This window comes from Neodiprion virginianus, chromosome 4 (genome assembly GCF_021901495.1).
Source record: "Neodiprion virginianus isolate iyNeoVirg1 chromosome 4, iyNeoVirg1.1, whole genome shotgun sequence".
Classification (NCBI taxonomy): domain Eukaryota; kingdom Metazoa; phylum Arthropoda; class Insecta; order Hymenoptera; family Diprionidae; genus Neodiprion; species Neodiprion virginianus.
Window position 1 is genome coordinate 37,023,652 of NC_060880.1, and position 24,449 is coordinate 37,048,100.

The 24,449-nt window shown below is 38.0% G+C and overlaps 2 protein-coding genes and 1 long non-coding RNA gene across 5 annotated transcripts in view; all 3 read left to right on the top strand.

Annotated features, from left to right (window-relative positions):
- The window catches only part of LOC124302903 (uncharacterized), a 592,781-nt gene that overhangs the window by 430,767 nt on the left and 137,565 nt on the right, over positions 1–24,449 (top strand). The gene's annotated exons all lie outside the window — the stretch shown is intronic.
- Positions 1–24,449, top strand: part of LOC124302795 (uncharacterized) — a 126,233-nt gene that overhangs the window by 74,024 nt on the left and 27,760 nt on the right. The gene's annotated exons all lie outside the window — the stretch shown is intronic.
- LOC124302778 (elongation of very long chain fatty acids protein AAEL008004) overlaps positions 1–24,449 on the top strand; it is a 47,805-nt gene that overhangs the window by 20,144 nt on the left and 3,212 nt on the right. The window contains exons 1-5 of one of the 2 annotated variants that reach the window (XM_046759331.1): positions 8,044–8,609; positions 20,399–20,503; positions 21,334–21,605; positions 22,419–22,602; positions 23,729–23,844. In XM_046759331.1, the coding sequence (XP_046615287.1) occupies positions 20,410–20,503; positions 21,334–21,605; positions 22,419–22,602; positions 23,729–23,844 (666 nt within the window). In that variant the 5' untranslated portion in view covers positions 8,044–8,609; positions 20,399–20,409. Of the gene's footprint in view, positions 1–8,043; positions 8,610–20,398; positions 20,504–21,333; positions 21,606–22,418; positions 22,603–23,728; positions 23,845–24,449 lie in introns of those variants that run through there. The other variant, XM_046759332.1, reaches the window with a different exon arrangement.

Consider the following 24,449-nt stretch of genomic DNA (forward strand, 5'->3'; position numbering starts at 1 on the left):
GAAAAGTCAATCGATCTTTCAAATTTTCCAGCTTCTTTTACACCACACGATTTGCATCGGCGTTGTAGAAAATATTAATTATCAAATTTTTTTCACGATTTACAATTTTTTATCACAATCGATTACTCTTTAATCGAACACGATGACGCAGACGAATTGCAATGATGTAAAAGGTATTACTGTCAAAAGGTGTAAATCAACGTTAACATCATGACTTTTGTTTGTTTTTGTTTTTTTTTTTTTTCTTACAATGCACAGCGCAAATTACTTTTTGCGACAAATTTTTTTAACGAGGGTATTTCCCGTTTTCAGATAAATATACTCGTTATAGCCAGAATAATTCGATACGTCGTGGATCGATTTGCAAAGTGCGAAGGCCAATGCGCGTCTTTCGGCTTGATTCATTCTAAATAATTCTAGTTCCCTCGTCGATTCTATACCACAAAGGTTAAACCGATCTCGGATAATGTTCGGTTTCCGTCAACAACCGCTCGTCGAACGATCCGATCGTCGTCGACCATTTATTCCGCTTCCTGTCTGCTCGTGTTCGTTTATTATTTATCGCTCATCCTTGCGTGGGTGTCTTTAACACAAGCGGTTTTCTACATATTCGGAAACCTGTCCAACCGATTTTCTGTTCATTCTAAAATGTCGGCTTTGAATTCGCAATGATCTTGGCCAACGATCGTCTGCGGATATTGAAATTAAGATTCGTAGACGAATTGAATATCCGATCGTCGGAAGGTAACTCTAGTCACCCGGATGAAATCAATACAATCTTACATCCGTGATGAGATGAAATCGAGAAAATCGAGCAGGTATTACGATTACGATTAAAGATCATCGTTCGTAGTCAAATCACTGCGAAAATGAGTGATTGCCGTTATATTTTTATACATATATAAAATAAACGCGGGGATTTTCTGTTGTACATACATGTTTAAATTATACGTATACACGTAAATTACGATTACGGGATTTTCAAATTACTTCGTCATATTTATCCGCGGGGGAATCACAGCCGCGTTATAATATGGCCATGTCTAATGGACTTGCGGACATTAATGCCGCGATAAACAGTAATAAATAAAATAACTGATAGATTTTTTTGCTCAAACTATATTTATTTTAATTTCGTTTCTTTTTTTTTCCCAACCGTGTTGTTGGTGTTGATCTACGTACTATACATTTATATCGCACACACATATATCTATACTGTGTGTTGTACATTGACATTGAGGAAACAGAATCCAACCTACACGTATGTATCCTAATACCGAGTGAGTGTGTGAGAACGAAGAGTGCGTTTTTGAACAGAGATAGTCGAAAACAAGATTGCAGGCAAAGCGCCACGCCTTGTCTGGTGTTGTCCTAAATCATTAATTATTAACTCTGTATGTATTTCTATACAATAAATGTAGCATAGTATCTCTACAGAATTATTGGAGCCTCATTTTTCCCAACACATTCTAACAGTTTGTTTTTTCTTACCATTCAAATATCTCGTGTAAGATTGCGTTAACATTTCGTCTCTGCGTTAACTGGTTGACCTTAACTCGTCGAGAGACGCAGTTTTAAAAAAAAAATCAATCGTTTAATTGTCTACCACGCAAGTGTCGCCACGCAAAGAGTACGAGTAATTATTCGCATCTATCGTTAGTTTTTGCGTTTGTAACCGGGAACAAAATAAAAAAAAAAAAAAACGGAAGAAGGGGGAGAAAAACATCACGAAACGATTAAGTTTGTGGATACAACATTTAATAGTTTGTTTTTCTTTGCTCGGAAGGTAAAAAAATTATTATTCTCTGCAAAGTTGATTGCTTAACAATCGGGGTTTTTTTTCTTCCTCTCGCAATACTTTTTCTAATTCCCACCTTTGTCTCTGTCTCTGTCTAAAATCTACCTCACCTTCGATTAAATCAATGTACTTTATACGAATACGATTGTTTGTAATTCGCGATTTTCGCAATATTTTTATCCCAACTATTCGTATTATCGTGCGTTTTCGTCGAGGAGGCTTCGACAACTTCGGAGACTCTGGATTAGAAATTGGGTGTAGAAGCGGAGTGTTGGAAACGAAGAGAGAATGGTGAAACGTAATTGAGAAGGTCTCGGATTACGATTCTGAAATCGATCTTGATATCGTATTTCAATTTTTGCATCAAATGGGTCAAAACACTCTGTCCATTTCCCACTCATTTTACATTCTTAAAAATTTTCTCACGCAGTTCGTCGCTGTTTTTTTCTCCCGAATAACCGACCACTTACCTCATCTCACTTTTTGTACAATTCGGTGGAAAAAAGTACCCGATTAACGTAACGCGACATTGACTTTGACACAACGGTTTGAAACGCCTGACGAAAGGTCGACGATTTCGTTTTATAATTTTTTGCCGCCGCTCAGACTTCACGATTAATACCAGATATCGATCGGCGTTTGATCTATCACCTTAACGAACGTTTACTGTCGGCTAAATCCCAGTCTGCAGAGCAGTTCGCCATTGGTAACTGGAATCTGGTTCCGTCAGCAAACGCCGTCGTTTGAAATCATTCTTATTTGTTTCAACTCAACGTGTCGCTTTGACAAAGTTAATCGCAGACAAGGAAATCGTCGTTTTTGTCTTGTGCAGAAGGCCGAGCAGTGGTAGTGATTTCTTCAAGTATAGAAAATCCCTCGGAATCACCGTGCGGAAAATTTTCAGGCGAAACTCACCCCAATGAATATTCGCACCAAGCAAACAACGACTCTGAACTTTCCGGATGTAACGAATAACGAGTCGTCTGATCGTACAGTCAACGACGCTAGACCCTTTTTTTCATATACGTATTCTGGTTTGCACAATGACGTAAATAAAAATGTTGGAACTCAGGTAGAACCGAACAAACAACTTTCCTACGGATTGCTATACTGTATACATTATAATAGAGATGTCGTTGTCGATAATGATCCACGCATCATCGGTCTTAATGATCTTGATGGAAAAAGCCTCTGTCATTACTGCATTTGCGCAAGTAAACAACACTGTATTAAAGCGTATGAGCCTCGAAACGTTTTGTCGACAAATCGGCACATTTCTCGAAACATCGTTGTATAATTTCTTCCCGTAATTAGCGTGTAACGTCTTACCCGCATCGAGTCTGCAAAAATTATACACACCATAGATTACGCTAGAAAATCAACATCTCGCAATCGTTGTTCAAAGACATCGCGTCATTTTTTCTTCCAACCCGTAGGTACCGTATAAATGAGACGTAAAAAATCATGGAGCTTCGCGTATGCGATCGTGTTTTGAGAATGTTTGAATCGTTTGAAGTCAAACGAGTTTTAACAAGTGTTTTAGATATAGCGTTGGAATTTATAATTGATAGGAGTAGCAGAAGCTGCCACCGTAACGGATAGACAATATATCATTAAAACTTGCTGCCTGTGCAATTACGCCAGTTTTTTTTTTAACACTATTACCACCCGACATGCGGCTGTTTACGATGAGCACGTTCGGTCATGTTTTCACAGGCCTTAATCACGCGCTTCTATCATTATGCGTAACGCTACAAAGGTATGCGCATATACCCTACTACACGCGTCTAAGCTCTGTAGGTGTAACATCCAGCCTGTGTCGGAGTGAAACAACGATCGGAAATTCCTTGGCGGTAAAACCGAAGGCCAAGGGTAAAATTAACAGCCTCCCTTCGCTTCCATCTTATTCGTTTCGCACACACGTCTGCACTTCGGTATATGGGATAGACTTTGCACCCAGAGTCTTAGACTCGCTTTTCTGCGATGATCGCGTGATATTTGTAGATCCATCCTTGATGGCGGGAACCCCCGATGTCTTTATCGCGATGTTTAAACTCGCGCATTGGTTACATATGTGTGTAAAAATAACGCGTGTTTTTGCCGGTCATACATCAGACTGGCTGCGTCACATCCCGGAAGGATTTGAACAAAGTGACACGCCAATTTCGGACTTACGGATATCCTATGGCGTAAGAAAGACGCGCGTGTTATATTCGAGAAGAGATGCAAGATGTTCGCGGAGACAATCGCTGCTCAAATTGTTGACCAGGTTTTATTCCCGTAGAAGCACAAACACGGGATCACGTTTTGTAAACAGCCTTAATTTCTGCGATCAATTTTATCATCTGTTAGTAATTTTATGTTACATCGCCACGACACGAAATAAGAGAATGACCGAATTGGCAAGGAATTGTCTATACGCGGAACACGCGGACTACTTCCTAGATCAACCGGCATGTAAAAATGATGAAAAACTATTTGTTGTATGATACGCGTTGGAAACATTGTTCAAGGTTAATATATTCCGAGTACGTACGTACTGTGCGGTAATTGGCAGTTTGTAGGAAAATGCACGGTAGGTTACGAAATGGGGGATTCGTGGAAATATTCCAAGTGCAACGTTTAATATGTTTGGATATTTGCGCACGCAAACGTTGGTCGTATTATTCCGCAAATTATTAATTGACGACAACAGACGAGCGCAGTGGTTGGTATTATTCTAGAAAACACTTTCCCGGTGGGGTCTACAATCGTTCGCTAATATCAAGGATCTTCAACTTATCGCTTACAGTGTGCACGATCGATCCTCGGCGCTCTTTTTGGTCGATAATGTCGCTCTGGATCGCTTCGGACTTCTCTTTGCTGCTCGGTAAGGCAGAATCCTCTGCTTCATTACTGCGCCTGGCGACGAAGCGGTAGGCAACTCATAATACATTCGTATCGAGTGTTCAGTATCAGATCATCGGTTGATACCAAGCGTGGTTTCATATGAAAACCGAAACCACATTTTTCGGCTTGGCTACATTCTATGAGAATAACTAAGGCTTTTCGATTCGGCGTCCGTCTTCTCGGCGGATAAGATCACTCTGGATCCTTTCGGACTTCGTTCCACACCTCGGTAATGTAGAATTCTCGAATTCACCTCTGCGCCTGGTGAACGAGTGGCAGGCAACTGGAAATACATTTGTGTCGAACGGTTAGTATTCGACACTTTGCACCAGGCGAAGCTCCCAATGAAAGCCGATCGAATGTTGTTTTTTCTTGTTACCGCTTGTGGGGGTATTCCATCTCTTGAATTCTCCAAGTAAAAAAATGAAACACGATTTTATGGCACTTTCTGCGGCCCGAGACCCAAGAATTTAATCAATTGGGAGGGATAAGTGTTGTCATACACGCAGGGGATTGTTGGAAAAACAGCATCAGCGCCCAGAGGTAATCACACCGCACCTTTGAACAGGGCCAAAGAGAGACAAAAATGTGAGCTAAATGTCACCGCACCTTATGGTTGCGACTTACGATAAGTATTTGATGACGTTTCGCAACGCGTACCACGCGCTAACTGACCGAACGAAGGAGAGAAAAGTCATTTATTTAGCAACAGTGAACGGTCATTGCGGCAGCTCTCTTCTCTGGCGCAATATCCAAGACTTTGCATGTATCTGCGCGCCGTTTCTTACGTTTCTTCTCATCACAGGCAATCGGAAAATGGGCATGAAAACCTTATTCTTACGATTATTTCGAGAATTCCAGAAGAGTTAGCCGAAACAGAATCATAAAAAAAAAGAGAGGCAAAAAAAAAAAAGAAAACAATCTCAATCCGTGGAAATCAAACGGTTTTCGAAATAATAAAAATTGTACAATATTGTGTAATTGGGTATTTTCAATTACCTAAATTCACGGTTTGGTTTCTTTCCGTTCGTTTTGAGAGAACGTTATTGTATAATTCCATATTGTCGAATTAAATTATATTTTATTACTTCTGATTTAAAACCGATTAGCCGCGTAAAATAATAAAAATTACTTCATCTATCGAAAAAACCTGTACAGATTTCAGTTATACGCTAGGTTTTCGCATGTTTATGTAATCGTACCTAATTTCCGCAGTAAAAAGATGCGCAAGTACCGTACGGATTGCATTAGCGTGCAGAGCCGCGTACTCGCAACAAAAATGAAATCTTAAAAAAATTGAATATAAATACCGTGGCCATAAAATTTTATCAACGATAGATTTTCGCGTGTCTAAAAGCTAAATTTCATCTATTCAATTCAGTCTTACATCGCACGGCATGAATATAAATAGTCGAATTTGCATTTGTACCAACAACTTCAAACAGTGTTGCATTACGTTGATTAATAAACACGAAAAAACGTGGAATACATTATTGTGTAATTTGCTCCTACGATTTTGCGAATTTAGAATATATTATCTCGAGGTTTACCCAAAGAAACACGAATTACATTTATCTCTATATCTTTATCCAGGCATTAAAATCGCGTTTTGTAAAATCCGGTGTTAGATTTCAGCGACTCAAAATTCGCGAAAGTGCTTAAAGCTTTCGTTTTTTCCATCAAAATCAAATCCAACACGCGCATTGATAAAAATGCTTGTCAGTGAAAGTGTTGCCTCGAAATATTTCGTCCTTCTAATGGATTTACCGATCGTCAGCAGTGGCGGCAATTCCGTTTTATTATAGATAAGAAGGGGCGCTGTTGTACAACTTAATTTCAATCCGCTCTTACTCTCAATTTCTGCACATTCCGATCATATCTGGAGCACAAGAGTTCGCAAAGGGCCTCTCGCCATGAAGTGGGTATCCACTTATTGTTTCGCCTGAAACGATCTGGTTAATACGGTTGTAAGCTTTCGCCTCGGTCGTTACACGGGAGTTCTTTACCTCCCGGAAGTTCGCTGTCCGCGGAGTCTCTGGGACAGGTATAATCACGTAATAATCACCACCACCTGCAGACCGGTGCGATATAAATCATGGTGAAAAAAAAAGAAGGGAAAAAAATAATCGTATCAGTGTGCATTGTTCGGTACGAGTCGCTACATCGTGTTCGTTCATTGCCGAGTGTTTTGCAAATGCATGTACACAAGCTTTTTGCCTTGGTATAAAGTTATGTAATATAATAATGCATCGTCGTTATTCCCGAGAACTTTTGCTGTATTTTCTTCTTCTTCTTTCTTGTCAAAAAAAAATTACCACGGACGGTGAGAATAAACAGGTAACGAGGGTATAATAGGTCGGAAATTTTCTACGATGGAACAAAAATCATCTACGATGACGCTGTCGTAATTTCTTTGATTAACCCGAGTGTTGTAATTTGGAATTTGCCACGATATTCAGTAATCAGTAACGAAAATTTGACTGTTACTCGCTCGAACGTTGAAAATTCGTCAACGTTTATACCGTAAATAATTGATCAGGTTTTTTAGAAATTTGTAAATTTTTATTCAATCATATTACGGCCCGCGAGTTGATGACCAGGTTCTGTATTTGGCAAGTCTTGCGTGGAGATTGAGAACGTGGTAATTTGAGGGTAAAAAAAAAAAAAAAAAAAAAACAAACATCATAATATCGGCATGCAGAATCGCGTATTATACCATTAAGTATCAGCAATTAAAGTACACGATTCCTGTAACAAAGGTGGGACATCTTAATTCCTTAGTCATGATTCTGGTTCCTTCATACATATACGCATAGTGAGAAAAAGAATCGTTTCTAACTCACCTTGAACCATGAACCGAAATTTTTTCGCCTTGTATTACGTGACTGTAACTATAAAAATAAAGTTTGAACGTCAGACTTTGTCGTGAAAAAAAATTTCAACATATACTTTATTTCAGAGAATAGAATAGAGTCAAATTGAATGACGCGTCCTGTGTTTCGGGAGGATTTTCATGGTTTGTTTAAAAATGAACATTTAGATTTTTAATCGGTAAAAAATAAATGGAAAATGAGCGATCGAAGACGTCCCCCTTTCCTGAAACAATCGAATAACTTGTCATTATCGACGTCATCGTCATCTGAAAACTTATGAAACTTTCTTAACTGTGACGTAAACTCAAGGTGCATTACAGGGAAAACGGGAGGAGAGAAATGACGGGTATGGACCGAGCTGCGGGGCCCGGTGAAAATAAATCGGTCTCCCTCTCCACTGCGGGGGACCTACTTAGGCCCTGATTCCCACTTCGTCAATTTCCGCAGGCCAAGTAGCCGGGGATAGCACAAGTCCCAGTTCGTTTCTAACGCCATAAGGTAGACGCCACATGTTGCCTATCGCCAATAAAAGCGAAGCTTTCCGCACTTCGCAACAGAGTCACGGATTAAACGGTCCCGCGTACCGGCATCCCTCAGCCGGGCCCCAGGAATAAAGTTTAAAAAAAAAAAAAAAAAAAAAAAAAACATAGAAAACCAACCGATCGCGCAACATTAACGATCCTTGGAACAAAGAGGATCGTGGATTCTGCAAATAAGCTCGTAAAATCGTCAGGGAAATCGGTAATCGGTCTGGTCACGGGGTCGATTACAGTCACCGAATCGTCGGTAGATCAGGATCGGTAAATATATCGGTAAAACCAGGGTGTTCTCGTTTGTGTTTGCCGGAAGCTGGTCATCGTCGCTGGTGAAAAATCGCCGACAACCCGCGTACTCTTGGGAGGAATAAAAAAGTAAACAAAGAAGGGGATAAGTATTGAAAATTTGAAAGTATTAAACTTCTTCATTTCCCGCTCGTTCAAAGTTTCACAATGGAATAATCGGCCGTCTGCGACGGATGAACTGAGGAATCGCATTCATCGATCTGGCAAGTAAGTGTTACGCCTAAAATTCGACAAATTCTGTAAAATATTTATGCACGCGAAGCCGATATTTTGCCTCCGATTCGTCAGTTGTTGCTTAGCGAAAAAGGCTCGTCGCTTTTAGTTCGGCCCGATCGCGTCCACGGCTTGGTGGACACTTTCAACGTTCTAAACTAGAGAAATCGTGGCGGAAATCTTACTATCATCTAAGAGACCTTGTTCCGGTTTACTAAACGTGTATACGAAAGTCCTATAAGACCGGTTTTATTTCTCGTTTCTGTACGCATACGCGCCTTAGGTATTAAGGTGAATATATATTTATACGTGTTTAACGTTATTGTGTACCTTACGTACACGTAATTACCAGCTTTAGTGTAGAATATTTTAACACGATTCAAGAGGGGAATTAAAAAAGACTGTAAGTGCCTTAAACATGGAGAGAAACTGTTTTTCTCTTTCTTGCATAGTTCTTCGTCGCTTGAATTTGTCTGTGCATGGAAAAAGGGAAGGGAAAAAAAAAAAAAAAAAAACACAGAAACCGCCACTCGCAGTCTCTTTTAATTCTCATATGTACACGAATTATACGCAAATATTTGAAAGTTGTAACGTTGTGAATTTTCGATCGCGTTTTAACCTTGGGTAAAATTTGCAAATTTATTTTCACACCTCACTGTTAACTTTCAGAGATAACACCGGTCAACGCGAATTTTCAGTCTCGGTGTTCCAGATGTTAAATTTTCATTTCTTTCACGTGAGCGACGAGAAAAAAAGAAAGAAAAAAAAAAAACAGTTGTATTAGATAAAATTTACTTCTGTAGAAACCAGAACGATATTTCGGGATTTAAGAAAAGTTACCCATGTTCTCAAACATTTATTGTAAATAACGACTAAACAAACTTCGGTTTCGGTTTTGATTCACTTTTGTTCGAAAATAATAATAAATCACAGGTCAACAAAATTTTTTTTATTTACTTCGAGTTTATATCTAAATAAACAAATTTCGATTCCATATCGAATAATAACCGAAATCTTCGTTTATCGGCGTAGAAAAAAGTACAAAAGGAAACTTTATAAGTAACAGATCGAGATTTTGGTTATTATTCGACGTATAGGATCAAAATTTATTTATTTAAATATAAACTGTAAAAATAATGTTTTTTTTTTTTTTTTTTTCTTTCCAATCCGAGCAATTAATCGTCGCGCATTGTTACACCTTACCGGTAACACATCGCGTTATATTCCAACCGTTACTTTCACGATCGTTCGATTTCACGATCAATCAAACTCTTCCGAAAAAAATTAAAACGATTGCGCAACACGGCCTCCGGTCTTCGATATGCAATAATAATTTCCAATCGAATTTCGAGCGTGTCGAAAAAGAAGAATAATTTATAGTCCGTCCATCATTCCGAAGAGGAGAAAGAATAATTTCCCTTACGAAACTGTTAAATATTACACAAATAGTTTGTAAATATTTAACGGCGATCGAACTCCTCAACGAAGACGAATGTTATGAAAATTATGCTTCCGGATACCGGAGGCTCGAATTCCTCCGACATTTAATTCGTTTTATTCGCTCGCTATATTTTCACGCGCATTGCCCGAGGGCTCGATCATGTAACTCCGCATATTTAACCGCTCGCAAACACGCGGAAAAAGGCGCTCCCGTACGCGTCTCCATTTGCTTTCTTGTTACGCTTTCTTCAGACCATTTCTCCCAAGCTCTGTAATGTACTTAACTGCACGTATATCAGGCAGTCGGAATCTGCGCCGAGTGCACATATGCGTCAGTTTTGCTGGAACGAAGGTGAGACGCGATATCGAAACGATTAATAAGGAAGCCGACGCGACGCGACTCGCGGTCAAAGAGCGAAAGCTGATTGCAATTTGTCTGGGATCCTTGAAATTTACGACTCTTTGATACGGATTTACACAAGATATATTCGGTTTCGTAGAGAAATTTTTACTTCCTAATTTCATTTTTTACCACGATCGAAAAATATTACAGTTCTAGGTAGAAAATGATCATTAGTTTTATAGCTGTTACCGGAAATTCTAGTAACAATATCGCAAAATGGTTACTATAATCATACTTCGTTATCTATTAACAAGAAAATTTATGGGTTTTAATTAACTGACACCTTTTTCATCGGCTTATAAGTCAAAAATTGTGCTATTGAAAGTTATAATCACATTAAATAGTAAGTTCCACCGCTTTGTAATTTTGTAACGTGTAATGTAATTTTTATTATCGCACCCGCACGATGGTATAAAATTAAATCAGAGTCCCCTGAAGGTTGAAAATTTGATTAACCACGCGTTCAGAGATTTTTAAAACCAAGTCTCTGCCGCTGACTAGTCGTTAAAAAAAAAAAAGTTCAAGTCCGCGTATCGGGAACTTATTTACATTCAATCCTGTATAAAGTTTCAAACCTGCAGAGTGAAAACTCGCGGTTACGCGCCGAGTGGTATTAATATAGTCACAGTTATATCGTAAGCCGAGCAATCTCTACCCGTTACACTCGCTACAACAATCGTACATATCGTGGCAACGCCCAAAGCGTGCCAGCCTCGTTGAATCTAATTGTAAGATTCTATTCAGAACGTGACGTTTGCCATGCGCATTGAGGAGAGTTGGAGAATCGCGGTGGGGAAAATAAAATACGAATATGAAATATGAAATGAAGAAAGAAAGGATCGATCGATCAGCTCCTCCTTATTTCCGGAATTTGAACAAGATCTACGAAATTTTTATTTTATTTTTGTTGGTAAGAGCTGACACGTTCTTTCTGCTTTCAATTCCTTCATTTCTCTTTTAAATTTTCACTATCCGCATATAGCGGTTTCGCTGGTCCGCGAATTAGCCGTTTCGAATATTGTCGAAAGTTTAGCGGCAAAAAATCAAAGACTAGACAGCTCGCGGCAATATATTTTGGTTATAGCTCATGGCCTCTGACATCCGCACTTGTAATAGTAGACCAGGTCTAACAGATCCTTGAAAGCTGCATCGCAATTATACTTTTTTTTTTTTTTTTTACCGGTTACAATATGGACCTGGTCACGTTTCTATACAACAGTACATATGATGATTCTGCTTATTATATTAATATTGTACAGACACATTGAACAGACTCAAGTATCCATATAATTATAAAGGCGGATTCGTTGTTAACGATTTTATCGCAGGCATGTGAGAAAAGTCTTTTTTTTGCTTTTTTTTTTTTACTCTCTTTGCTGTAATCAATTTTTTTTCTTTAGCATTTTTTATCTTGTTTCCTTTGTACTTTTAACGGTCTGCACGGCGACATTCGGGGAGAACGGTTCTAAGCCGTAAAAAAAAAACAAAAAAAAAAATAAAAAAAACGCCTTTTCGATCTAACGCCTGCACACTTTAACACGCGTAATGTATACCTGCCAACGTTAAAAGACTCATACGAAAATTCAAATTTTGTTAATTAACGTAATGTCGTTATTATTCTGTAGAATAGGCACGCAAGTCGATAAAAAATATTACCGTTAGGTATAGTGGGATTTGATTTATTCTTAGATTATACTTGACTTCGATTCTTGAAAATTTCTGAAAAAAATTCTGTTCAATTCGAGATAGTATTAAGAATAATGCTAATGTTTTTGCGTTTTGTAAAATATATTTAAACTAAATGAAGAGAGAAAGATTGTTATATTTTTCTGTTATATAGGTAGGCATATTATTGTACTCTGATAAGTTGGACAATATTAAGCGTATAAATCGGAGGTTCGTTTACCGGTGCAATAAAGAGAGAGAGAAAAAAAAAAAAAAAATAAACAAAATACAAACAAATTACCGGTTAAAATCACGTACAAGTGAATCGTGTAAAATGAGAATATCGCGTGTGACTTCGCGACGAGGTTCGTTTCTCGGTAACGGAGTTCACGAAACGAAATACGCAACGCTGTTTACAATAATCGAATGCATATTTATGAAAGAGATGCGATACGGAGGCGAAGAACGGTACCGGGCGTCAAACCGGATGAGAATAAGATGCTGACCCAGATGAAGAAGGTGCCTTTAACCCTACCTCAACCGAACAGCCTCGGGGCGAAGAACGGTCGCATTTCGGACACCGCAAAGCAGGTTCCGTTGGCTCCGAGGTGTTCAGCCTGAAGATGTACGGAGAAAGGAGGAGATTGTAACAGATTCGAAGACCCAATTTCATCTAATTCCGAGGCGCATTGACGCGGAGCGACGGAGTTGAAATTCTGGTCGTTCTCTCCGTGAACGGCGCTGTAAATGGCACCTTTAACACATTTTATTTATAATGAGATTTCGAGGCGACGATGTGAGAATTGAACGCGCAAACACGGACGGTACGAAGAAGAAACGGACCTCGATGGACCGACGTGTTTCTACCTTCACTAATTTCGGCGCTGGTACGAGCAGAGAAAAGACCGGTACCGGTTCTCAACCGATCGCTCGACTTACTTACCTGCCCGCTTACGACGATATATCCGCAAGCTTTCTTCATCCGAAGCCCGGTCATTTAACGGCGGTGTTAATCGAGTTCGGTGAATTGGGAGCCGAACCAATTAACGCGACATTGAAAAAGACCGGCCTTTTATGACGAGACGAGACGTTATTAATGGGTTATTAACCCAATTTGGGTGCGTTGAAAAAGGCGATTTTCATGAATTTTTTCAATAGGTTTATGTTATTAATATTGAAGTATAAGTTGTTACACTTAATAAATACACTCCCGAAATAGATGGAAAGATTTTTTTCAATTCATTTTAGTTACAATCATTTATATCAAGGATTTTTGAAAATTTTTATTTTGACTATTTTTATTTGGCCAAAGACATTGAAAAGAAACGTGGATTTCTTTTGTTTTTCGAAAAATGTCCGCCATTTTGTCAATTTTGCTAAAATAAAAAATCGTATGATATGCGCTATAGCTATTAATACACTGAATCTAAAACCGTTTGATTTTTATTTGGACCATCAATCCCTGGGATTTCATCAACAGCGGAGACCCATCTTTTTTTCGAACCTTTCTTCAGCTACCACTTTCATGTATGAAAACTCACTGAAATGAATTAAAATAAAAATACTTCCATGTATTTCAGGAGTGTATTTATTAAATGTAACAACTTATATCGGGACAATCTGTTTAAACTGGAAAATGAACCGCGCATGCGCGAGTTTTATCGGCTGTTCGCGCAGGCTGGCCAATCCGAGTTTTCAGCTGTCGAACTCTTTCTGCCGGCGATGCGGTTGATACGAATTTTCGAGGTTAGAATCTCAAATAATCGAGGCAGCGACTCGGAAAAGTTTCGGAAGCATTTGTTGTCGGGTCGGAAAGTTGATTCTTCGAAGAACGCTCGGAATTCGATGCTTACGCTCTTTGAAAATTCAAACGTAGACAGTTTGCGTAGGTTGGCCCGCCTGCGTCGCGGACAAAAATATCGCTGCGGGAAGATTTGGCCGACCAATGAGATTTAATTATTTGGCGCATGCGCGGTTCATTTTAAAGTTTCAAGAGATTGTCCCGGTATATCGATACTTATAATACAAACCAATTGAAAAAAACTTATGAAAACAGCCTTTTCTTAGCGCGCCTAAATTGGGTAGACTCATTAATACCGAGTCGCTTCGTTCGCGGTTATTTTATTAATGAAAATTTTTCGACATTGGTATTGCGATCGAGGTGCAAAATTCTTTGGACGCAATAACCGTGACCAATTTTTTTTTAATAGGAAGCAATTTGAGTTAGCGATTCGTGCAGATCGTTTGTTTATATCTCGAAAAAGCTTCCTCTCTCAAAAGTCTGCGAGAGCAAAGTGAAGGCGTCGTGATTCTTCGTCGTGTAGAAAGAACGGCTGTCCAAGTGAGCGTACGAATAAACCGAACGAAGTCGACTCTGGACCGCGAGCTTTTCAAGTGAAAGCTAACCGCGAATAAACCGTTTTTGCTACGAAACGACGCAGAGTTAGATATTACGTTGCGTACGCGGAGTAACTCGTTACCCAACTGAAAGTTGAGGTGATCTTAAGTCCATCGAGTCTCATGGATTTATCATTTGTTTTTTTTTTTGTTTTTTTTTTGTTTTCATTAATCAAATTACCGTTGATAATCGATCGGACGCGCGACGTTGCGAATCAATTTCCGCCACAGCTGCTGGAATAATTCTTAAACGGTTCGCCAATTCATCCACACCGGCGGTTAAATTTTTTTACACCGTGAAGGAATCGCTGGGAAAGAATCTTCGTCGTTACGGAGTATCAGGACGAATTGTCATCTTATCGCGAACAAATTGACGTTGCGAAAGGTCCGCTGGTTTCTCGCCAACTGCGCCAACGGGTTTAATAACAAGGATAATTGCACACCTACGGAATGCAATTTTATCCGTTTCTCCTGCTCTGTTTCTAGTCCTCTTAAAATTCTGCTCTCCGTCGACTGACACAAGTCGGCTCAGACTCGCTTTGCGCAGATTATACGGGCCGTTTCACTCGCGCTTACGGCCGTAAATTTGCAATTTCCACTCGCCGGGTGTCTCTCAAGATGTGCGGTTCAACGAACGACATTGCTCTATGCAAGATGACGACGACTTCGAACGGCTGATATTGATCCGGGATGGTTCGCAAATGACGAATGATCGCGCGATTTAAGGGAACTGTAGAGCTTCGAGATTTTGAAACTTTTGGTGACTTGGTTTGTTTATGATAACGGTGCAATTGAACACAACCGGCTTTAACTTTTCGGACTGTTTACTGGCATATTTGTCAATAATCAAGATGTTGGTTCCCAGGTCATTGATACAGTCTTCTTGAAGAAACAGTTTGATCTTTGTCTTAGGCTTTGAAATTTGAAAAATTGATTGATTTTCTACTTGTTTGCACGGAAGTCGAAATTCTATGCTGAAAGATCATTTTTGCAGGAACTAGAACTCGGCGAGTTACGAATTATAGAGGAGCGATGAGATTCGATAAAGTTGCGAAAAATTTGCCGGAAAAAAGAAGACAGCGCTGCAGCGTGACGACATTGGAGTTTCAAGTTTCGGCGATATAACTGCGAGTGCGTTGAACTTGAAAATACTTCTTTTTTTTCTTCTTTCACTTAACCGAAAGCGTCGTAATTATATAAAAATTGTAGCCTCGTCGAGAAATCTGTTACAAATGCTGAGGGTTGTTTCATAACTCGAAGAATCGTATATTATTTTTCAAATTTCATCCAATCAACCTAATTCCAGCGGCAACATTTTTTTACAAATCATTTTTTGTAATGAATTAGTCGATCCATCTGAGCAACTCAAGTTTTTGTTAATATGTTTATTCCAGCACATATTCTACAACGAAAAATTAACGTTTTAAGTTTTCACTAGGAGTAGGATTTCTATTTTTACTATCTTTGAAATTTTTTTTTTTTTATAAGGACTCCGTTGTGTTTCGATCAATATTAAACTATAAACTTAGGAAATTCATTCTTTGTGACTGATTTTCTTGCAGTTTTCAATAATTTCCATCAACCAAAAAAATCACCAACAACCAATTGCGTAACCTTGTGTAGAATTGATAAATATTCAATACTTAAATCGATGTAAAAAAATAGTAAAAATAGGAATTCCACTCCAATCGAACCCTTAAAATGTTCGTTTCTCATCTTACAACGTGTAGAGAAATTTTCAAAAAAAAAAAAGGTCGTTTTTTGGGTAGCTTACAAAATAATTAATTTAAGAAACTTGTTCGGCAAAAAAAAAAAAAAAAGTTTCCGAAACTAGAACTATATTTTTCGACTGTGGTAAAAAATGAAAATAATTGAAGACCTAGTGGTAAACGGAACTGAAAATTTCTCTCAGTGTTGAAAACGGACATCCGCTGCTCTCTGTGAGGAGCTGCCGAGTTTGTCCTTATTGCACAAATCGCCGGATTGACGGACGTTGTGCATAACTCGGCATAAGCCAGCACGTTACATGTCGGCTCTGAATGCACTTATGCACAATGCCTATGTAACGATCTACCCGTCAGTTTTCTATTCTTGCGTTTAAACTCGCGGACTTGTATTTCCATATTTTCCCCTCGTCCTGCACTGATTTTCATCACTTTCGATTTATTATTATTTCTCGCATTGCAGTTTCTGCATTGACTTGAGAGTTTCTCGCTCAAATATTGTAATATTCGTCGGTTCCGAGTCCCGTTTCTCACTTTTTTAATCTCGTTTTTTTTCGTCAATATCCGATATTTTAATATCGCATGATACAGCGAAAAGAGTCTGAGATTAATGACTGATGTAACGAATTATGTTACGTTAGAATAGAATTTGTACATCGGATCGGATTACCCGCCAAAATGCGAAAATCAGCTGTTTAAAAATTGGATTTTTATAGAAAACGCTTAAGAAAGTTGGAAGTTTTTTCAATGGAAATGCTGTCATAATTATTTATCATGAAATCTGTGAAACTTGATAAAAAAAAAACGAGATAATGGTTGTTGGAATAATGATATAATCCTGCCAACGACATGTTGAAAAGACGGTGTATAGTTTAAAAATGTCGCATCCATGTTCCGACGATATGGCGCGGAATTTGAGTACCGTGAATCGTATTTTCACATAATCTGGATTGATTTATTAATAATAATAACAAAACAAAGATAAAATCGTTGACATTTGACCGAACGAAATCTATTTTACATCACGGTGTATGAAAATAATGGAATTATACACTCGCTATCGATTAAAAATTAAAATTCGTCAACTTCATTTATCCACATCATTTTAAAAATTTTAATGTAAATTATACTCCTCCAAAAGAATATCCGACTTACTCCGAAGTCAACAAAGAACCACCTTAAAAGTTTATACATAGCATATAAGATTATACAAGATTAGTTTTTAAAAGCGTTTCTCACAGCATCAATAAATATATTGCACCGAAAATTCGTGCTACCGATTCTGAGAAATATGACGATAATTGTTATTGAATCGGCGCATCAATTAACAAACCTTACTGTCCGTAATACGTTAGAAAAAGAGACAGAAGTAGAGAGAGAGAGAGAGAGAGAGAGGCTTTCGCGTGATCGGGGAAAGTAATACGAGCTCGATATTGCTGCCTTTTCACCCGTTTCTTCGGATATTTCTTTTCGCTCATTCACGTAACTATGATAGAGCTGTTTATGTCATCGGAGCTCGCCGGGTCGCGAGTGAAAACGCATCTCACAAGCCTTTTTCTTTCTCAGCCCCGCCTGTTTGTTAACTTTTATCTCTTTTACGCGACGATTTTACAAACGAATTCCTAGGCGAACGAAGTCTCGAGTGATTAACGGACTATTACATCGCACCTTAATGGTTATATACACATATAGACATACGCTTCGCGGGCAAGCATTCAAGTTGTTTAGGAATTTCACAATCTCAAAACTGATTTTATACACGCCCGTTTGAAAAACGGTGTATAATTCTATGTATATACGTATGTATATTTTCTATAACTATTTGTAAGGCCGGACGTTTAATCAAACGACGATTTTCGCTTCTCCCTATATGTATAACTATTGTAATATAATGCGAATATATGATGCAATAAGTTTGTAATGCACTTTGTATATTAATCCGTTACCCTTGTATTACGTTTGATCTCGAAAAATCGATTGCTGATCAGCTCCAAATCGGGAGTCTACGTTTTTTTAATTTTTTTAATTTTTAATTTTTTTCTTTTTTTTCAAGTAGAAAAATCTATTTAACTAATTGGCTAATCAAGAACAATTTACCGATAAAAAATTTTCATATCGTACTCGGAAGAATCACAGCAATTAGGTATAATGATTATTAGCGCTGTGTCGGAAAAAATCTTTTATCGAATCTCTGAGAGTGATACATGCAAAAAGAGAGAGAGAAAGAGAGAGAGAGGCAAACGCGATTTATGTACGAAAATTTTTATACAGAGTTCAATTCAGTCGCGAGGAATGTTTTATAAATACACCTGATCACATAACGTAGTTGAATTAATAAATCGTACCGAATGATTTAGCCCAGCAAGGATCTTTCGTAAATGCGTCACGATCTCAGAATGTGATCTCAGAAAAGTGAAATCAGCTGGGGGATGCTAAATTTCGAGATGTGTGCGGTAATTTCGGAAGGAAGAAAAAACCAGTTAATGTCATACAATTTAAAAAAGTAACGAAAAAAAAAACGAAAACAGTGAATCATATATTCTGTACAGTTTTGATACAAGAAATAAAATAAAAAAACCTTAAATCGAAAAGAGTCTGAACGTAAAGTAATTTACAGACATATTTCGATGCTAAGTTAGCTGCTCGAGAGTCGTAAACCAAAATACTAGCAAATTCAAGAAAAAAAGGAGTAAATCATTTTTTCACGCTCGTAGACCGTAACACTTAAACTAGTTCGTAGTCTTGACTAATTAAAAAAAAATGTGCGAATTACAATAGAGCAAAAAGTTAGGATTAAATAAAGTCTCTAATCGCAATCCGCCGTTATATTTATTTTGTAATTACTCTATTTCCTAGCATTACTCGCGACCTAAAATCAAATACAACGACGAAAAAATTTCTTTAAGGAGGATATAATCTCGAGGAAGTCACGTCCTCGTGTGTATAAAGCACACTTAATTAGCACAAGTGCGCACACTTATTATTATTCGAATCTAAGTTGACCGATTCGAAAGCGTTAAATTCTCACATCGGTGTCAATAATTAGGCAAGCTGCGTTTCCAGCCAGTTTCAACTCTCGGATGTTTTGCCGTTGTAGCTGGCCGTTTGAAACGAAGAAATGAAAGGCAAGAACGCAATGTAATCACATAGCAAACGAAAAATTATATGATAGGTAAAAAAGAAACTCTGGTTATAATATATCATGCGGATTATATTAATTTATATATCATACCCGTAGACTTTCACTTTTTACAGAGGAGCCCGCTCCACACACGGACCGTGTCAAATCGCTTTATCTTGCCAGTGTCAACGATAAACGAATCTCGATCTTAATTCTCAAAGTCAAACGTCAGGTTTTGATATTACGAATCGGCTCGTGTGTTACGAGTTGGCGGAAAGTGGTGGGTGGGAGGAAATCGCACCGAAAAACAATTCATATTTTGCTCGTCGTTGTTTCGGCTAATTTTAACTTCATTCGCGTACTCGCCGAATTCGTAACTGCGTCTCGTTATTTACACCTCTACATACGTGACAAACATGTACCGGGACGATCTGTTCAAACTTGAAAATCTACCACGCATGCGCGAGTTTTATCGGCTGTTCGCGCAGGCTGGCCAATCCGAGTTTTCAGCTGTCGAACTCTTTCTGCCGGCGATGCGGTTGATACGAATTTTCGAGGTTAGAATCTCAAATAATCGAGGCAGCGACGCGGAAAGGTTTCGGAAGCGTTTGTTGTCGGGTCGGAAAGTTGATTCTTCGAAGAACGCTCGGAATTCAACGCTTACGCTCTTTGAAAATTCAAACGTCGACATTTTGCGTAGGTTGGCCCGCCTGCGTCGCGGACTAAAATATCGCTGCGGGAAGATTTGGCCGACCAATGAGATTTGATTATTTGGCGCATGCGCGGTTCATTTTCCAGTTTCAAGAGATTGTCCCGGTATAAGTAGAATTTCGCTGTGGATTATCACGAATCTATCGATTGCTTCGTCCGGTACACCTTCTTCTTTTGCGAGAAAGTTATATTGTGTATTTAATTAACGCAAGAATTGAAGCCCCTTTCTTTTTTTCTATATTTTACGGTTCTTTGACGCATAATTAAAAAAAAAAAAAAAAATGCTCAACCCACTAATTAATTGCCTTCAATCTCGTTACAGTCTGATTTCTAATGAACACCAGCGACGATACAATCAGCGAGATGTCGAACATCTACAACAACTCGGTCGTGAGGTTTTACCAACGTTTGTTCTACGAATGGGCTGGTGAGTTTATTCGAGAATCCTATTTTACGTTACTTCGAACAATCGGCTCCTCCGTATCTTAATTCACAAATGTTCAACAAATCTTATAAATCATTGACAAGAGATTCTCATTGTCAACATAAATATCGCATTGAATTTGGAAAGAGGAGTCGTCGAAGAATTTTAACAAGAAAAAAAATAAAATAAAATAAAAAATCAATAAAAACAAGAACCTAAATTATTTTTTACAAATATCCGGATACAGAATTGTTTTTTAAAACTGAAAGAACCTCTGCAAAAATATAAGAGATTACACCTATTCATGAAATACAAGGCATTGCGTTCAAATGTTTTAACTGCGTTTTGTGACTTTCAACCAAAGTTCACCACGAAATCCGTATCGCTAAAAAACCTGATTCCCATCAACCGGAAGTAAAAAAATTCTGTGGTTTGCAGCCCGCAAGAGGTAAAAAAAAAAAAAAAAAAAAAAAACAAATAAATAAACAAATAAAAAAATGTACAAGACGTATAAAATTGTCGTACGCGTGAACGTTGATACAGAAGCATATTGTTTTCTTTCACATCGATTTTAGATACTCGTGAAACGTGACCGTGAATTTTAAGAACACGTTGCTGGTGGAAGAAAAAAAAGAAAAAAAAAAAAGTTTCGAGTGCGGAAACACTAATCGAGTCCGCATATCACGTGCTTCGGATCTTTTTCATCCTAGTTCGGGTTGCGTAATAAATTGATCAGCATTTTTCCACCTGTCAATTAATCGATCGAACAAGATTATCTGCCGCAGGCCCATCACGTCAGACGGTCATCCGTTCAATTCTTTGATCTGTCCTAGATGTGAGGACAAAGGATTGGTTTCTGATGGGGTCGCCGGTCCCAGGCGCCAGCATAATGTTCGGCTACCTTTACTTCGTTCTCTCCTGGGGCCCGAGGCACATGGAACACCGAAAGCCGTATCAGCTCAAGAATGTTCTCATTCTTTACAACTTGTTCCAAGTTATCCTCAGCATTTGGTTATTTTGCGAGGGTCTCGACGCCGCCTGGCTAACTAAATACAGCTGGAAGTGCGAGCCCGTAGATTTTTCAAACTCACCAGAAGCGCTCCGGGTCAGTTTTCACGTTAGATTCGAATCATTCCAGTATTATTACCTGCACTTTCTCTCCATATTTCTATCCACTTATTCACCTCGGCGTAATTAATAGTCAAGGTGACCAGTTACGTCGGTCGGCTTTTTACCAGAGGACCGGTTGGAATTTGAAAAAAAAAAAAAAAAAAAAAATGCGCTATTTTTTATTTTTATCGCTTTTTTATGACGGTATAAATTCACGAATCGAGTTCTTATGCAAATTTAATCAAATTACTGTACATTCGTTCTCTACTAACTCTTCATTATCGTTTTTCAATTGGTCTATTCAACGTTCTATAACGTTTTGTACAGAAAGGAAATGGTTAACTACACTTACAATTCGGATACACGAAGATAATTGTGGAAATTATTGCTGTTTTTTTTTTTTCGTTTTGTTTTGTTTTTGTTTGAATTCTAAATATCATACCTGTGTATAATTTGAATCGAATTAAAGCGACGATTTTCTTCACCGATAAAAAAGCAAAAGGTGAAGTACCTGAGAATAAACAAACGAAAATCAGACCTACGCCCGAGTCGGAAAAATATTGTCGACACGATGTTTCGTAAAATCTTTTTACGATCGGTTTTCGTACATACATTTGTTAATATATGAGCGTGTTATTCCGGTTGCAACAAATTCCTACCGGTTTTCTGTCTTTTCACTCTATCGATCTTTTTGTTTTTCTCTTTCGTCTCTTTTGCGAGTTGCACGTAATCGCTAAAAGTGAATTTAAGACGTAGAAGAATCCGAATCTCTCCGATCCACCTGATAGTAATAATAAACGATCCGCAGGTTGCTCGAGGCGTCTACATTTACTTCCTTGCGAAAATCTCCGAGCTCCTCGACACCGTCTTCTTCGTTTTGCGGAAGAAGGATCGACAGATAAGCTTCCTTCACATGTATCATCACACCGTCATGCCTCTCGTCGCTTGGGGAGCCACCAAGTATTATCCCGGCGGCCACGGGACCTTCATAGGTACGAAAAAAGGATAAGAAAGAAAAGAAAAAAAAAAATCTAAAACGACCACAAGATACGGTTGTAATATCGAATTTTTCAATAGTGGAAAGTCTGAACAGCGTAACGCAGTGTCAAAATGTTATAACGAAAAAGCGAAGTGTGAAACGTGAAAACTTTGGAAAGGTCAGAGTCTAGTCGATTAGAAAGTCAAAATTTATAGCGAATTACCAGAATAAATGAGAAAGTACGATAGCGGGTTTCTAGAAAAAAAACAAAAAAAACAAAAAAAAAAAAAACAAGAAACATTTTTCAAACAGGCATCAAAATTTTGCTATAGCATCTCAAATAGAATATCTCAGCCAAATACGACCTTCTAATATTGATATTTAGAGGTGTCGATTTTATTTTTTCCATTTCTTATTTAAATAATGCGTAAGAAAAATCGAAAATTTGTTGAATTTTTTCCTTTCTCGCAAACGGCTTGACTTATAAGCTATCAAAACACAGATTCTTGCAGGAAATTTCACGCTCTATAAAAAAGTTATGAGATGGAATTTTCCCAAATATAAACGGTTAAGAAATATTCAACAGATGACTCAATGTTTGTAGGCGAATATTTCTTAACCTGATAAAGTTAGGAAAATTGTATCTCAGTATTTTTTTTTTTATAGAGCTTGAAATTCCCTATGAAAACCTGTACTTAGATGGTTTATAATTTTACAATTTTTTTTTTTTTTTTGTACGCGTTATGTAACTTGTAATTGAAAGAAGTAAAACAGGCACCTCTAAATATTAATATTAAGCGATCATGTTTGGTTGAAATATTCCATTTGAAATTCTCTACCGAAATTTTCATGCGCGTTTGAAAAAAAAATAATTTTCGCCTATTCCGAAACGCTCTAATGTATAAACAAGCTGAAATACACATAACGTGCATTGTGGAATTCTTTTATCTCCCTACAAGTCGAGTCGTCTGTATTTCGATCTTCTATATTTAATCAATTTTATTTTCGATCTATTCCATTTTGCTCTGCTCTTCTACTTGTCTATGACTTGTGTATCCGGTACCGATTTTCGCCACTTTTTAGTTGAGCTTCTTTGTTAATCAAATTATTTTCTCCTTTTTCATCCCATCTAATTTCAGGCATCATCAACACCTTCGTCCACATCGTGATGTACACCTACTACCTTCTGGCGGCGATGCTGCCGCAATATCAGGCCTACTTGTGGTGGAAGAAATACATCACCACCTTACAAATGGTACAATTTTCAATCGATTCTTGTTTTTGTCAACGCTTACAGATTTCTAGAGCAAATTTTTGCGCGCCAATTCTCTCTAGCTTGATCCTCTTTTTCTCGTCGAATTGATAAAGTCTAAATTACTTTCGCGAATAACGCAGTTTTTCGCATCATTCGAGTAGGCCATAATTTTACAAATCGCAAATCAAATATCCAATCGAAAGAGCTTGAATGACCGAAATTATTTTTTTCTAAGTAACGAGCAATCGATTCTCGGCTGGCTTAAATCCATGCCAATTTCTACTCAACATTTGAAATCGCGCGACAAACGTCGAAAATCATGAAAATCATTGTAAGTCTTGCGGTAAAGGTGAAATGGTTTCAACTCATTGAAATTTTATTAATTTTTTCTCCCCGATTTCCATTTATTTCCAACGATTCAACCCAGCGTTCCAAATAATTTCCAGTGTCTAGTTACGATTTTCCGTGACCAGCATGAAAATCGGTCAGAAAACTCGAAAATTTTTAAAAACATTAACAACGATCGTTGTTGTTATTATTATTGTTATTATTACAGTAGTCGAGAGATTAAGTTTTTCACCCGTTGATATTCGTTCGTTATTCTC